The 15,829-nt window shown below is 41.6% G+C and overlaps 1 protein-coding gene across 1 annotated transcript in view; it reads right to left on the bottom strand.

Annotated features, from left to right (window-relative positions):
- kirrel3b (kirre like nephrin family adhesion molecule 3b) overlaps positions 1-15,829 on the bottom strand; it is a 152,512-nt gene that overhangs the window by 12,357 nt on the left and 124,326 nt on the right. The window contains exons 6-9 of the mRNA XM_076100965.1: positions 14,399-14,504; positions 6,554-6,702; positions 6,239-6,366; positions 5,607-5,733 (exon numbers count right to left, since the gene is read on the bottom strand). Of these exons, the coding sequence (XP_075957080.1) occupies positions 5,607-5,733; positions 6,239-6,366; positions 6,554-6,702; positions 14,399-14,504 (510 nt within the window). The remainder of the gene's footprint in view (positions 1-5,606; positions 5,734-6,238; positions 6,367-6,553; positions 6,703-14,398; positions 14,505-15,829) is intronic.

Raw genomic sequence — 15,829 nt, 5'->3', positions numbered from 1 at the left:
AATGCATTTTTCTGATCTTGATGCATATATATTTGCCTTATGATGTTTGCATGTTACTGTACATGTTATGATATCACCCTGTAGTTTCCCCTCTGGTAAACTGTACTTTGCACTGTTAGCACCGTTAGCTGCGAACCCGTCACTGTTGAGTGGCAAAACAAATGCTCTAAATCTTGAGATGCTCGCAAGTTAAAGTTATCTGTACTGTTGAAATGGAGTCTTGTGGCTTTAAAGAGAGCATCGATTAGTTTCAGGTTAAAATGTGGGTTTGAGGGGGTGGCAAGCGAGGCAGCTTCTTGATTAGTGAGCCAACTTCCCTCAAATTCCCGCTCTTTGCCATCTCTCTGACGATACATAATTGCAGTTTATTACCTGTCTCTTATTAAAATGAATTAGCATTTTAATTAGACTCTGCCAGATGGCGTCTTGGTATGCTACTGGAGGGTGCTGGAAAGCTGCTACTGCTGCAGAATCAATGCTGTAGATGAATTAAAGAAAAAAATATTGAAAGCTGTTCACCTTCTTTCACCGGTTTGTCAACATGGAGTGACAGTATTTGGATACACGCATGTGCTGTGGTTCATGTAAGGACACTTTTGTGTGCATGTATTAAAGGGATAGTTCCGGTGTTTTGAAATGGGGTTGTATGAGGTACTTATCCATAGTGTGTAACATATGGCTGATGACACCCACAGTTTGGAGAAACGGGCAGGAGTAGTGACACTAGAGCAAAGCAATATACTGCTGTGGACAAGGGCAGCAACATAACATATTTTAACCACATAACAGAAAGGTCCAACTACCAAAACTGATATCCGTTTAAATAAATGCTATATTTAGAATATCTTCACTGCTTTGTATTGCTGTCAGACAGCTCTTTCCGACAGGGAACTGAACAGAAAGTGAAAGTTATCTATGTTCTCTTCAAAGCCACAGGTCTCCGTTGACAAAAACGGCATAGATAGATAGGTTTCATTTACAGTTCAATTCGGAAAAAAAAATTCGAAATATAAACTTAACTTTTATGTGGCTGAAATGGGTTTTGCTGCTGCCCCCGTTTACAGGAATACATTACTTTGCTCCCATGCTGGTACTCCTGTCTGCTTCTAAAAAACTGGGGGCGTGCCGACCGCTGTCTACTGTAGGAAATACACCGACTATGGATAAGTACCTCATACAACCCCACTTCAAAACACCCGAACTATCCCTTTAACTTGTGACTGGGAGATGCGGTTTGTATAGGATTTGGCTGTCAACACACAGCAAGATCAATCGCTTACAGCCTGCTAAAGCTGTAGTAGTAGCTGGGAAGGATCTATTCTATGGATCAGAGCTGCAAATGAGGAATATAATTAGATAGCTTTATCTCACTGGCTCAGGCTGGGTTGAAAGTGTGTGTGTGTGTGTGTGTGTGAGTGTGAGTATGTTGTTTGCTACTCACACTATGTGATCAGAGCACAAACACATTGGTAGCAGGGAGGTGGGTGGCACTAGAACATCAATGTTAGCAGCTGGGGAGGTAATCAAAATGTTGGGCACAATGTCTCACTCAGTCATTTGAGGAGGTGTTAACTCTGGAGTGGACATTGCAATGTGGTTACACAATATCAGTGTGGGTGTCAAAAGGCCAGGGCTTACATTTACTCCCAAAACTGAAGCATCCGCTTTGAATAAAAGCTTGACATTTCCTCGCTAACTCATGCTTTTTCCCTCGTTTGATTTTTCTGTTGGTGTTTTTTATTTATTAAAAAGAGCATAAAATAGCTACGAGGCAACTGAAAACAAACAAAACGTCTAGTTTGTTCACTGGTGGCCATTTTGTCCTCTGGGAGAAATCCATAGTGAGGAGATCTTGTCTATATGTTGAAGCTGCCAACCAGAGACGGCTCTTATTTTTTGATATTTTAACAATATCAAATTTAATATACCAACTTCAGTTGGAGTATATTCATTCTAGAGATGTTAATATGTAACTCAATACTTATAGCCACATGATTTCAATAAGTGTATTGCACCAGTGGTGATTTTGAATATTAAACTCTATACTTTGAGAGCATTTTATGTATTTTACACACTCCAGTTTCACTCTAAGATATACACATTGGTTAGTGAGGGTGAGCGTATTGTAATTAAATGGCTTGATATCTACATTGCTATATATATACTGTATATGTAAAAAAGGGCCATTTCAGACTACTTACTGCTTACTGACTTAATGCTTATATTAGGGCAATGGTCCTGCTATTTTAGTTCATCTATATACATTACCAGTAAGCGAGTCGGAGTGGTTGCAGAGTCACAATCACAAATAATTTCTCCTTCATCCCCAATTGGTCAGCTGAGGTCATCACGTTTAGCTTCTGCAGAAATACACACTTTCCTACCACCAAATGCCAGCCTCACCACATCACCTTTTCTGCTTGCAGTGTGAGCCATACTGTCATTGCTTCACACTGTGAAATGCATATACAGTAATATTTCAAACTCAAACCATTCTATTCTCTCGCCACAATTAGTGCTTTATCCAAATAAAATAAAATAAAAGTTTTGAAGGGTGCAACTTTCTCAGTTGGTTGCACCAAAACATGACCACTAGAGGAAGAAAATAATAGATGCAAAGTTCTTACAGAACAAATATTGTTTCAAAGCTGTTTATGAATTAAAACAGCACTTTGCCACTGGCTCTGATAGCTCATACTAGTGTGATCAAGGCAGTCATTTTCAGTGAGCTGACAACTTGCCGTTGCCTGAAGAGAAAGGGATGTCGAGGAGCGATGTGTGCTGCCTTATACACTGTGGGGTTAGCACGTATTCGGTGGGCAAACACGTGCTCATGATTGTAGGAGAGTATTGCCCATAGAGTCCAGAAGAGGGTGGAGCCTCTATGACTTTGAACTTACTATGTTCAAATTTAGCTGGTCGGATCAAATGTGCTGCATTTTAAATACAGTTTTCTCCTTCACTTTCCACGGTGTCGTTGTCAGTTTCAAGAAGGCTGGAATGCTAATTAACGAGGCACATAAAGGCTGTCTAGAAAAAAGATCTATAACAACCCGGTGCTCTGCGGGATATTGAGGGATTCTCCGGCCCTCCCTCTCCCTTACTGTGGTAATGGGCTATCTCTCCCTAGGCTGCCGAAGTACTGTATATGTGTGATTTTATATATCCTGCTTTGTCCAACACAAAATGCAGATCTACTCACGCTTGTGGATATATTCATTCATTCCTTTTTGCATGAATATGGTCCTTAAGTGTACACAAGCTAAAGCCTTTGAACTGTGTCAGATAACTTCTCTCATTTCCAACCTCTGAAGGACTGTGGTAAAATCCATGCATGCTGTATAAATAATCACACGCATGGAGCCCTCTTTCATACATGATGTAGCCACTTGACGGCCACGTACAAAATGCTGAGGAGCTTTACCATTCGGAAAATATTTGACTGGAGTAAGCAATATGTATCCATTAGTGACTCAAACACAAACTGCCTCCCCTGCTAGCTGTTTGATTATAATTAAATGACATTCTTCCCCAGGGAAAGCAGGAATCCTCATGCCTATGTGGTACGCCACAGTGGGAGCAAGTGACACACAACGGCAGAGAAGAGAGAGACAGAGGGAATGACAAATTATAAACACATGTAATTTAAATGATGGCATTAAGGAGTCGGGGGATAACTGCAGGGAAGACAAACAGCAGAGAAACATTTAAATGTGCATCGTCAAGTCGTGAACGCTCTGAATATGCACAGCATTGCCCGATATTTGCTGTATCATGGTCGTCCTCCCCAAATGCTCACCCATCCGTGGTGTCAGTTACTCACTGCCAGAAACAATTGAGTTCTGCTGAGTGCCAGTGATGTAGGGCTTACAGGCTGATGAGAGGTATAAGGAGTGCTCACATTCATCTGCAGTTGAGGCAGTGGCACAGGACAATCAATGAACCTCAGGAGACAGCCCCCCCTCCTCCCCCAACACGCCACCACTTCAACCGCAGTGTTTGCACTTTCACAAATTTTACAATCTGATTCGCCTCAAGGATCGGGTAAGAAATGACTCAAGATTCCTCATGTGGTTTGGAAAAAAAAGAGATGAATTTCAATTATTCAAAAGGGTAAAAAGGAAGGAGGCTCTTGAATGTCAAATACCAATTCAGGCAGCGAGGTACAAGACGCAAAAGGAATGAGGAGGGATATAAGCAAATGAAAAAAAAGACTGGAAGACATCCAGAGCTTGCTTGTATAAGGTCTGCAGACACTAAACATGCCATTTCAGCTTTTGTTGTGTGTTTCCCAGTGTGCTCGGAGTTGTGTGATGGTATAATCTTTATTAAAGCAATCCGTCTTCTTTCTCTTGTGGCGTCGTTTTGTAAAGCAACACATTCTCCATAGTTACATGAGCAGAACAGAGATGCATCAAAATGTTATGCATTCTGTTAACACATAAAGGCTGCAGAAAGGATGCCAGTATAGGTTCAACAGAATGGGAGACAATAGAATTAATCATGATTCTTTCTTTTTCTTATGCCTCTTCTGCCTTGATTTCAACTGAATTCCTGGCTGAGGAGGAGGGGGCTCATTGCAGTTCATAGAGAGTCACGGTTCTGATCTTGTGCTGGAGGGAATACTGGTATCCCATTCCCTCTGATATGCAAAGCTAACATCGGGGTTTTGAAAAGAAAATCTTTGCACACACTGTTTGCTACTTGATGTATCTTCATCCCCGAATCAGCACCACTGTTGCTTACAGGCAAACTCTTTTGTATGCTTTCTAAATGTACAGTGATACACTGTCAGCATCAACTCAACATAATTTATCCAGCTTCTTAAAACCCTCTCTGTTTTTCTTTGTGGCCCAGCTTTCTTTCAGATGGACACCGGGAAAATAAGACACATGTAAATCCCACAACTAAGAACCTCTGCCACATTGTAGCATGCTCCCTGAATATCAAGCGCTTATAATGAAGTCATTTGTTTGAGAGTTGCCAGGTCCCCCGCTAAGGCTGGAATTCATTAGTCAGTCAGTGCCTCAGAAAAGGCAGCTTCCCTGTGCCTCATGCAGAATATAATTAGCATTTAAGTACATTTCACCTGTTTATGAAATGTGTGACCGTATCTTGAAAAGACTAAGTCTATATTTATTGCTTTTTCTGCTTAGAGGCTTCACCATGATGACAGGTGATGAAATGGCTTTGTTTGTCAGGAAAATGAATTTGCATGTGCCACAACCTTGTGCTTTGTGTGTGTGTGTGTGTGTGTGTGTGTGTGTGTGTGTGTGTGTCTGTGTGATGGCTTGTGTTTTGTCACTAGGTTTGCCTGGTAAAATGAACCGTGTCTCCAAGAAACTGCTAAACTACAAAAAAATAGGAACAAATAAATAAATACAGGCAAAAAATAAAGCCACATATTCTGTTGGAGGTTTATAGATGGAAGGCTTTTGTAAACCACAGAGGAGGCAGAAGACTGACTCCTGTGACAAATTGCTTTCTTTTTGTCGCCGTTGACCCCAGACATCGAGATTCACGCTTGCGTGTGTATGCATTTGACAACTTTGTGGGTGTGCATCTGAGCCTGTCTGTGTGAAAGACATATCAATAATACAGCTTACCATTGACAGTGAGAGAAACCTCCTTCTCCCCTGCTCCAACACGCGGGACCACAGCACGGCAAACGTATTTCCCAGCATCCTCCTGTCTCACGGATTTCAGTGTGAGGAGGTTTTCATTGCTAAGAACCTGCGGCAGAACAAGTCAAAGATGATCGAATGCAGTGAGAGCAAAGGCACCTTTGCATTTGAGATAGCAACAAGGCAATGTTATGGGGAGAAAGAAAGGCACCATTTAATACCTTAAAGGCCACCTCTCCTCAATTATTAAAATCCAATTTAGGGTCTGAGCTCAGTGGAGTAAAGGGGTTGGCTTTGGTCTTTGATGTTGACAAAAGGAAAGGTGGAATGAGTCTACATTTTTGTGGATTAGATCAACCAATCTTGTGTGAGAACGGGTCACCAAGTGGCCAGGACTGTAATGGCCTCAAGATCTTAGGTTTAATGGGCATTTCAAAACACATGTCTGTATGACATGAGTATATACCTACTTCATATAAGCCATGGAGGAGCTAGAATCACAAAATGTCTCAAACACGCTTTATCAGAGAAAAGCAGCTTTAAAACTATTGAAAGTCACAGTATGTGACTGGATGTAAAACATACTTGGTAGCAGTGCCAATCAATAAACTCACCACTCCAGATCCCCTCTTCATCCACACTATGGTAAGAGAGGGATTTCCAGTCCAGGCACAGTTGAAAACAGCGTCAGATCCAAGGTCCACCTGCAAGGACTGAGGCTCTGCCGCCATGCGAGGACCATCTGTTGAAATAAACATCATTGACTTTCTACAATACATCCATATCCATATGATCCACATCAGCTGTGATGGTGCCAGCTCTTGGAGTTTAGTGTCAAAGCACACTAGACAGTCAAAATCCATAACCAGGCATTATCACGTTGCTGGCATTATTGAAAGGTATGCAGTATCACTTGAGGAGCCACTCACAGTAGACGTCAACATTGCGGCTGATGTTGGTGCTGCCAAGCGGGTTGGTGACCTCGCAGGAAACGGGTTCTGTAAAGAAGGAGTGGTCCACAATGACCTCATATGTGTCTCCGGAGACCTCCTTGATTATGCTTCCTCCCTTGGCCCACCTGGTGAGAGGATTAGAAGGCAGAGCAAGGAGACACGGTAAGAAACGGGGGGAAGAAATGAAGGAAAGGGGGAAAAAGGCATTAAGACAGGTTTTCACACCTCCTTATGTCAATAGTACTCTTTTATGTGAATAAATCATCATTCTAGGGAAGGTTTTCTGTGCTGGCTTCAGCATATTTTTGTGGCAGCCCTCCATGCTGTGACAAGCTCCCTGGTGACTCGGAGCAGACAGCACGTTCCTCATTACGCCAGGCAGAGAGAGCGGCACAGAGTGCCAGCTAAGAAAAACAAATCACAGAATGACAAATGGGTAGCGCCCCCACCTATGAAGACGTTGGTTGACACGGACTGTATTACACACAACAGCTGATGTTAATAAATTGACGCGGGATCACATAAAGAACATCTGCTTGTGTTTGTGAGTGATAGCTTCTGTGACGGGGACACAGACACTCCGTACGTGTTTAGGTGAGACTTTTATGATGTCACGGGCAGCGGTGTCTCGCTCTGCGTGGTGTGGACGGCTCTCTGCTGCTACAACAGACAAGGCCCATTTATAAAAGTGAAGCGAAGGCATCTGCGGATCTCTTTGGGAAATTTAGACACTGCTGTGGGAGATACAATACATCACGCATCTAAACGCTGCCAGCCTCCACAATAGAGATGTAGCTGCATGCTGATGTGGCAAATGAAAACAATGACAATGGAACCGGTGCCTTTCTCCGTTTTATATTCCTGCCAGTACTGGGAGCAGTTTTCACGGGGTAGGGAACTCATTTGTTTCCCATGACTAAGCTGGCCCCATGCTTGACTGAAATGCTATCATTTAAATGAGAACAGATTACCTCATTCAATCAGTAAGCGAAGTGAAGCAGAATTCTAATTGGCCTTCATGGGATCGTTTTGCGCTTTTCCCCCCCCAGCTGTAGATCTTTCCAGGGTTGTGTTCTCGTGTAACTACAGCTGAGAGCTCTGCAACACCTGTGTTTCCAAAAATGTTGAAAAAGCCCGCCGGGTGTTTTTGGCCTGTCTGGCCTTTTACATAACTGGTAGTAGTACTCGTATAGTGTCTGTTTGTCAGCGAGCATGAACAGATGCATACCATGGATAGCCTCGGAAAAGAGTAGTGTATACACTTTTAAAATCGGCAAAGTCTTATCATCATATCCACAATATATTGTACTAGCACAGGAAATGTGAGAAACATATTAAAAGGTTAAAGTACCGTGGAAAGGATTATGTTAATGATGATGATGTTGATGTTCATAGCAGTGCGTCTCTGAATATAAATATCATGGTGAATGTTCTGCGACGATGATGATAAAGATGATGACGATGGTATTAATTATACTAGTGACGGTTGCGGTAATCATGCTGAGGACAGTAACGTCGATTATTAGGATGACAACAATGATAACGATGATGAGGAAGAGAGATGAGAAGGGTGATGTTGATGACGGCGATGACGACAACAACGAAGATCACAATGATGATCATGATGCAAATTAAACTGGCGATGAGTTTCACAGAGTTCAGTCTCGCTCTTGGAATCAGCAAGAAAACAATCTATCCTTGAGGTCCTATTAGTGGCCGTTCTAGAGTTCTGGTCATATAACATGGTCTTCATCATCGAATTGAGTTATCCCAATTTTTTACGTTGCAATTTTTATTGCATTCAAAGCACTTTGAGGACTTTCTGTTCACGTCGGCTTAAATGTTGAGTTCCATAGTTCCTTCTTGCTCTTGAAAACAGCAGCTGACTAAACAATCTCACCTCAGGGTCCCTTTAGTGGCTGTTCTGAAGCTTTCAATCGCATCACAAATAGTATGTTCAGGAAAAGTGTTCAGAAAAAAGAAATTGAACATCTGCATTTCTATGACAACTTGGCAAAATTCACCTGGAGATGAAGATCATGTGATATGATCAAAAGCTCCGGTACAGCTTTGAGAGGGACCTTTAGGAGAACACGCCCTGTCATACACCAGCAATGGTTGTGATATTATGACAATTATGATGATGACAACAATGACGCATATGTATCAGTATGACACTGTTTCCAACTACACTTCACCAGCTCATACAGTAGGAGTTGTAACTGGGTGAGGACAGATGTTTGGGCAGCCGGCTGCTTCCGAGATGAGCCTGTGGCTGCCAGGTTCGGGAGCCCTTGACGGCGTTAGAAGGAGCAGAGACAGAATGCTGTCGTCTGCAGGGAGCTTGGGAGCTCTGTTGGTGTGCTGGGCCTTGTCCAAGACTCATGTCTAAACATAGCAGGCCCAGGGTAACACAAACACCTGCATTCCCTTTGGGAGGTTAGAAGGGCCAGCGCAAGCTTACTCAATAGCTGAATCACTTTATACTGCTGTATCCTATTCAGGGATTTGATTCAGACAAACGGTGTGAACCCTGTACACTCTGTGTCTCTCTCTGTGTGTGTCTATGTGTGCAAACACAGGAGTGTACAAGGTGTATGTTTTCACATGCGCATGGGTCTGTAAGCTAACACTGTTATACAGATAAACAGGTCTGCCGTTAATGGAAGCAGAGGATGAAGGAGACTTGGAAGAGGGGGAGACTCTTGTATTTGCTGAATGTGATTAAGGCAATAAAACAGTAACAATTAAATTAGGCAGGTATCTGGGCCATCAGCATCAAGAGCCACAGTACATCAGGCCCCACGGTTATTATCAGCATGGTTACAGCACAGCGCAGTGCCGTTCCATTCTCCCATACATGCATATTGAAAGTGATGAGTATTGAATTCTCAGCAGAGTATAAAATAAATATGCAGGTTTAGTTATAACGTGGTTATTTTGACATTGACATAAATTACAGAGTTTATGTTTTGCAAAGGAACTGAAGTAAGTGCATGTGGGAAAAAAAGGGAATAACCATAAAAGGTGTTACTTATTATTATGAAGTAAATGATGATTGCTGGGTGTAATATGGAATAATGACAATATCTGTGTTAAAATTGGTTCCCAATAAGCCTCGCTCTCACTATAAAAGTCAGTCTGCCACTGGATACGATCTACCAGTAAAATGAACAAAAAGGAAAGCGAAGAGGAAACTTTTATCTTCTCCGGTAGCTATCGCCAGGTACCGAAGAGTATCTAAGTACTTTTCAGGTACTATCCCTAGTAGCGGAAATGGCTGAACAATCAAATTAACTGTGGAAAATAAAATACACTGTGTCCGGTGCAGTGTTGACAACTTTTTTTTCCAATGAAAGTAGCTAACACTAGGTCAATTAGTTGCTAAAGGTCGCCAGATAACATCATACACCAATTTGCATATTGGTGACACCATCACACATTCATTTGACGAAAGCTTAGTGGTTGCATCCGTTGCAGTGGACAGACTGCCTTCACATGGCGCAAGAGGGGAGGGACAGGCAGTAGAGACATGGACTGTAAATACTCTGAGCAGCATTGGGAATGAATTACAATATGATATATCTAGCAGCCACAACAGCATGTGGCGATTTAGTTGTCTTTGTGACAGCCAATAATAATGGAGCGAATAATAGTCTTGTCCAAAAACAAGACAGTGGCATGTATCAATTAGCTACCTCCAAGGCTTGCAAAGAGGGAAGGTATAGTGATTGTTATGTCAGTCAGAAGCAAACTAACAACCCAGTAGTTAAAACAACAACACTGAGAATATTCGTGTGGTTAGGATTGGAATGTTGCAAAGGATGGGGTTTTGTTGTCGCTCTGTGCATGGATGTGTGTGCAGACGAGGGACCTGATTTGCTTTGTTTGGTATTCTTTCTCTTCTCTCTGGTGGGTTCTTGTTTGGATCTAAGGAAACCCTCTGTGTCTTCATCAGAGGGTGGTTGAGTGATTGTGATGTATGCCAGTTAGCCCTCCTACCATTATAAACAGTAATGAAGATGTTCCGACCCACTCGTCCTTCCCTCTCAGAGAGTGTTGATTCCCTGAGTGCCCACTGAAACGCATGCCCATTACTCTTACTTCTTTTACACTTTCAGCACCACTTTCATCTTCTCTTCCAACGACCGCCTCCACACCAGGCCCTCTCCGATCCCCTGACTTCCTCCCTCTTTCCTCACCCCTTGAGCTGTTTTCTGGCAAAGGTTCAGGTGACTGTGGAAATATATCTTATTTCCATGTTCACGTTTAAAGTCAGATTTATCGAGCCAGTGTGGCAATCACAAGGGGTTGCAGGTAGCAGAAAGCACCGTGCCTTTGACTAGTGCCCCCACTATCTTGGGTCTGTGTCTCAAGTGTCCATTGAATTGGAGGATGGCAAAGTGGCGCAGTGCACATTGGGAATGGATGACTCTCTTGGGATGGAAAAGAGGCCATCCGTCTAAGAACTACTCTGTCCTTGTGCCGTATCTGATCTGGGGTAGACAGAGTGTATTAGCACTGAAAAATGGCCCCACACTGCTTGACCAGCTTCCTGCTCTCCTCTGTGTTATTGCTCTATAGAGGGGGAATTTGTAGGGGCATTATGAGGTCCAAAAATCCCCTGTCTACCATGCCCTGAACTCCAATGGTGCGCGGGAGTCCTGAAGCACTTGTGTAAATTGCAGATAAATCTAAATGGGAGACTATGGAACTGGGGAACTGGTGGAGGGTATAACCTTGAAGTATCAAAAGTCATTAGTCCGTGTGATAGTATTTAATCCTACGGTGGATTGTGTCAATGACAGAGAACCAGACAGAAGAGAGAAAGCAAAAGAAAGAAATTAGAGAGTGGGAAAGTAGCAGTTTTACTCTCCTTTAGCTTCAACCTCCACCCATTTTTCACTCTGTAGTTTGTCAAAAGAAAAAGTCATCTCAACTGCCATTGCATCTTAGCTTTTGATACCCCGGGGAGAAGTCTGCTTCCAGCATTGATCCAGTCTCCTAACAATAGAGGTGAAATCCCTTTGCTGGCGGAATAGACGTCCTGTCTATGCTGTGCACCTACACAATCAAATACAAACCTTGTTTTCCCACAATATCACTGCCCTCCCTCCCCCTTTTCTTTTTCAAAAGGTCAGAATCCATCAAAAATGCAACATCTCTGTTTTGCCACCTGTGAGTGTGTTGTACATCCATTTCATTTCCCAGTACCATTACAAGATTCAGAGCCGGCCAATTCTCTTTGCTATCGATTTCATTCCTTTTATTTTATTTTTTGCCAGGTTTTTAAAACCTCCCACACAGAAAATCATCTCTTGACAAATCACTCGAGTATTACACTTCTAGATGGTCACGCAAGTAAGAAAACGTTGCTGTCCATTTAGTTGTTTAATCACAATTACAGATGAAACTAAATTGATTCTAACAACCGAGAATGTGCCTTTGAATGCTTATCAAAACATTTTCATTAACTGAGGAAATGGGTGAGAGGAAAATACTTTACATACTTGATCTTGATGAGGAACAGGACATTATGGTAAGCAACATTTCATAAGGAAGGCTGTTTTGTGTTGCCGTTCTCTTCTCTTGTTTTGATGTTTCCTCTACAACTGTATTTTCCGTGGGGTGGTGGTTCGGGTGATAATGGAACCAGGAAATGTGACTGCTTTGTGTGTTTGAATTAACCATTATTTATACAATTGTTTCCAGTCATTTGAATACTATTTTCACATAACAAATAAAATATGTTGTCATGGTAATCTATGCAGGTGTCTGCACTGCTCTGTGCAGACTCCTTTTTACTTTTGCCGAGCAGCTGGGAAGCAAGACCCGGCAGCTTCTTGGATATAGAGAAATATGTTTGTGGTAATCTACAAAACCCCATATATATATATATATATATATATATATATATATATATATGGGGTTTTGTAGAGTTTTTCAAATATCAACATCTGGTGATACCTTCACAGTAAATACAGTAAAAGGTCTGTAGGTTTAGCTGGAGGATGAAATTGGCAGCCATCTGTTGATGTTCAACTATGAAAGGTGTTCTATTTGTACAATAGCTTCAGAGAATAATGGAATCCCTTGACATTTTCTACATTTTCTGCTGCTGCAATTTGAAGTTAAAAAGAAATGGGTTTGTTTTCGTCAACAACCTTTACAAAATAGCCAATCTGAAAACATGTTCTCAAAACTGTAAGCAAAAGTAATGAAAATGAAATAAAGACTGGACGGGGCCATTGAACACGGAAGGCGTGCTGAAAGGCAGGAGCGGCACCACGCGGCGCGCATGTATTCCCAAGCGCTTATTTCTTCAGGGTGCGATGGCTGTGCCCCAAGATAAAAATAGTTGAACTTTAAGAACACTGCAGTGCTCATTGCATGTCATGGGAGAAGGAACATCCAATTACAGCTGGCGGAGATATTTTCTTTGGCCCACAAACTTTACAATTTGATTGTTTAACCCCTTCTGTCCAAGGATGTTACAACATCAGGTTGAAAAACCATCCGGATTGACACAGAGATTAAAAGCAGCAAAGCTACATTGAGGAATTTATCGCACAGGGGTGTGGTGGCTGGCACTGTCGCCTCACAGCAAGAGGGACCCGGGGTTCGATTCCCAGGCAAGACGGGCCTTCTGTGTGGAGTTTGCATGTTCTCCCCCTGGCAGCGTGGGTTCTCTCTGGGTTCTCTGGCTTCCTCCCACACTCCAAAGACATGCAGCTTAGGTTAATTGATGACTGTAAAATTGCCCGTGGATGTGAGCATGAATAGTTGGCTGTCTCTAAGTATGTCTGGTCATATAAATCCTCTGCAATAGTCTGGCAAACTGTGGGTGTACCCTGCCTTCGCCCAATTGCAGCTGGGATTAGTTCCAGTTCCCCACGACCCTGGACAGGATAAGCGGTTGAAGACAATAGATGGAAATCTCTGTGGCGATTTTCCTTAACATATGATTCCTGTAATCTGTTGTCTTTAGACTACAGATTGTCAACTTTAGAAAAGTCAATGATTATTATAACCACACTGTTTTTTGTTTTTTTTATCAGACTGAAGAATATTTTGGCATATTTGATTTTTTCTTAGAGTGAGCTCTGCATCTTATGAAAGTGAAGATGTGTGTTTTCATCCTCCCTCACGATGGAGAATAATTTCACTTGTGAAATCCTATTTTTTGGACATTTGAGTGATTTAAAAAAAGGATAAAATAAAGCATGGGCTTCAATTTAAACCTAAAGTATTTAATTTCAGCCATATCCAACCACCAGCCATATGTAACACACATATAAAAAACAAGAGCAGACCCCTGGGGGAAAACCTGTCTTTTGACTGTATACTGTGGAGCACAACCCAATCTCAGAAAAGCTGTACTCTTGACAGCTTCATCAGATGTCATACACATTATGTTTTTTCAGCTTTCCTGCAACACGCTGATGGACATTTAATGTTCAAGGGAGATGATATGATCACAAAGCAAGCAGCTGTGCAACAAAGCCGTGTACATGGTTTCCCAAATGATTTTTCTGAGGTATACTGTGTTTTCATTATATTGTATCAGCATGAAAGCGTTTTATTGTTTTTCTGCTCTTCATCCCAAACTGTGGGCAGATATAATGGTGTCATGGCATCGTGAGAGGATCCTTGGCAATGATTAATGACCCCCTAACCCTAATGTGAAAATGCATTATCCACCAGCAACACTGATCTGAGAACACCTCATTTAAAGTTAATTGTACCACCTTTTCTTCCTTTTTTACATTACAGGATCGTCCAAGTTTTGTGCTTTCAAAACACTTATTTTTATGATCTCACCTGTAGAGTGTGACAGGAGGGTTGGCCTTTGCAGAGCAGTGGAATTTCACAATGTTGCCCTCCAGAACAGGCTGAGGCTCCACTGAGAGATTGACAAGTGGGAGATCTACAAATAAAAACATGGAGACACAAAGACAACCAATTACAGATCTGGCAGCCTCCTCAAACATCCTGTAGTGAACTGTATGACAGAGACAAACACCATGTTTTTGACATTTTCTGTGGCTTATTAAAGCTCACTGAGAGAGAGAGAGAGAGAGAGAGAGAGAGAGAGAGAGAGAGAGAGAGAGAGAGAAAACAAAAACAATGCAGCAGACATTTTGCAGAGAAGACATGCGTAATAGACACCTTATAAATAGTTTAGAAAACATGCAACCTCAAAAGAAAACAGCCTAACACACCGACATGCAAAACGCATTCTCAGTTTTATTCGGGGAACTACATTTTCAAAATGTTTTTTTTTTTCCTGTGACCCAAAAGTGATTTGAAAGCCTTTTATGTAGCTGTACCACACATACAGTACTGTCGGTAAATATGTTTCACATAAAATCACAAGGACAAACTATTTTTATTCGGATGAGTTTACAACACACTGTGCCAGCATTTAGAACAGTTGTGACATCTTATCACAGTTTGTGGCAGCATTTTCTCCCAAATAATAGGCAATTACTCCTGAATAATTTGATGCCCTATTGTTATTGTCTTTCCACCCACCAAGGAGGTCTAGGCCCAGCTGCTGAATAACACTAATGTATTTCACAGGTGTGGGAGGGAGCATGCTATTTCTATTCTCATATATTCATTAGCAGCGTTATAAGGAGAAAATCAAAGGCAAACTTGACTTGATAATGAGTTTTGGTAAATGGCAATTTGAAAACAGTGAATAGTCCATGGTGCAAACCACTGCAATTAAAACAACGAACAACCTTGTTGATACAGTACATTACACAGTAAAACAGTTCTTAGAATAACAAGCATACAGATTATGCAAATATAATAAACAACTTAATTTATCCTAATTGACAAAGGTGGGCTTGTTTTTGAAGATAAGTGTTCATTTCCATATTAATCCCATCCCATGTGAAACAAACAGTTATTTACCCCATAGACTCTGAAAATTAATTTCAAGTAGTCTGTTCTAAAAGGAGGCAGGTATGTATTTTGTTGGGAGCTTCAAATGCAGGGAGGGAAAATTGATCAAGCTGACCAGTGGTTGTTTAAGTGTTTTTATAATGTGAATAGTTCAGGTGGATGGAGTATTGCCTATAAGAAACAATCCTCTTTGTAAAATAGCTGTCAACAAACATTGTCAAACACATGGTGCTTCATGGTAGCACATCTTTCTTTCTCATTTTAACTTTCCATGCAATTAACCAATATGTGTGTCTCATGTTATTTAATAAAATAGTTTGTATAATGTTATCCATGTGA

Source organism: Anarhichas minor, unplaced genomic scaffold (assembly GCF_050575085.1).
Source record: "Anarhichas minor isolate MPS153535 unplaced genomic scaffold, ASM5057508v1 ptg000026l, whole genome shotgun sequence".
Lineage (NCBI taxonomy): Eukaryota > Metazoa > Chordata > Actinopteri > Perciformes > Anarhichadidae > Anarhichas > Anarhichas minor.
The sequence above is the reverse complement of the archived record's forward strand: the minus strand, read 5'-3'. Positions and strand labels throughout refer to the sequence as shown.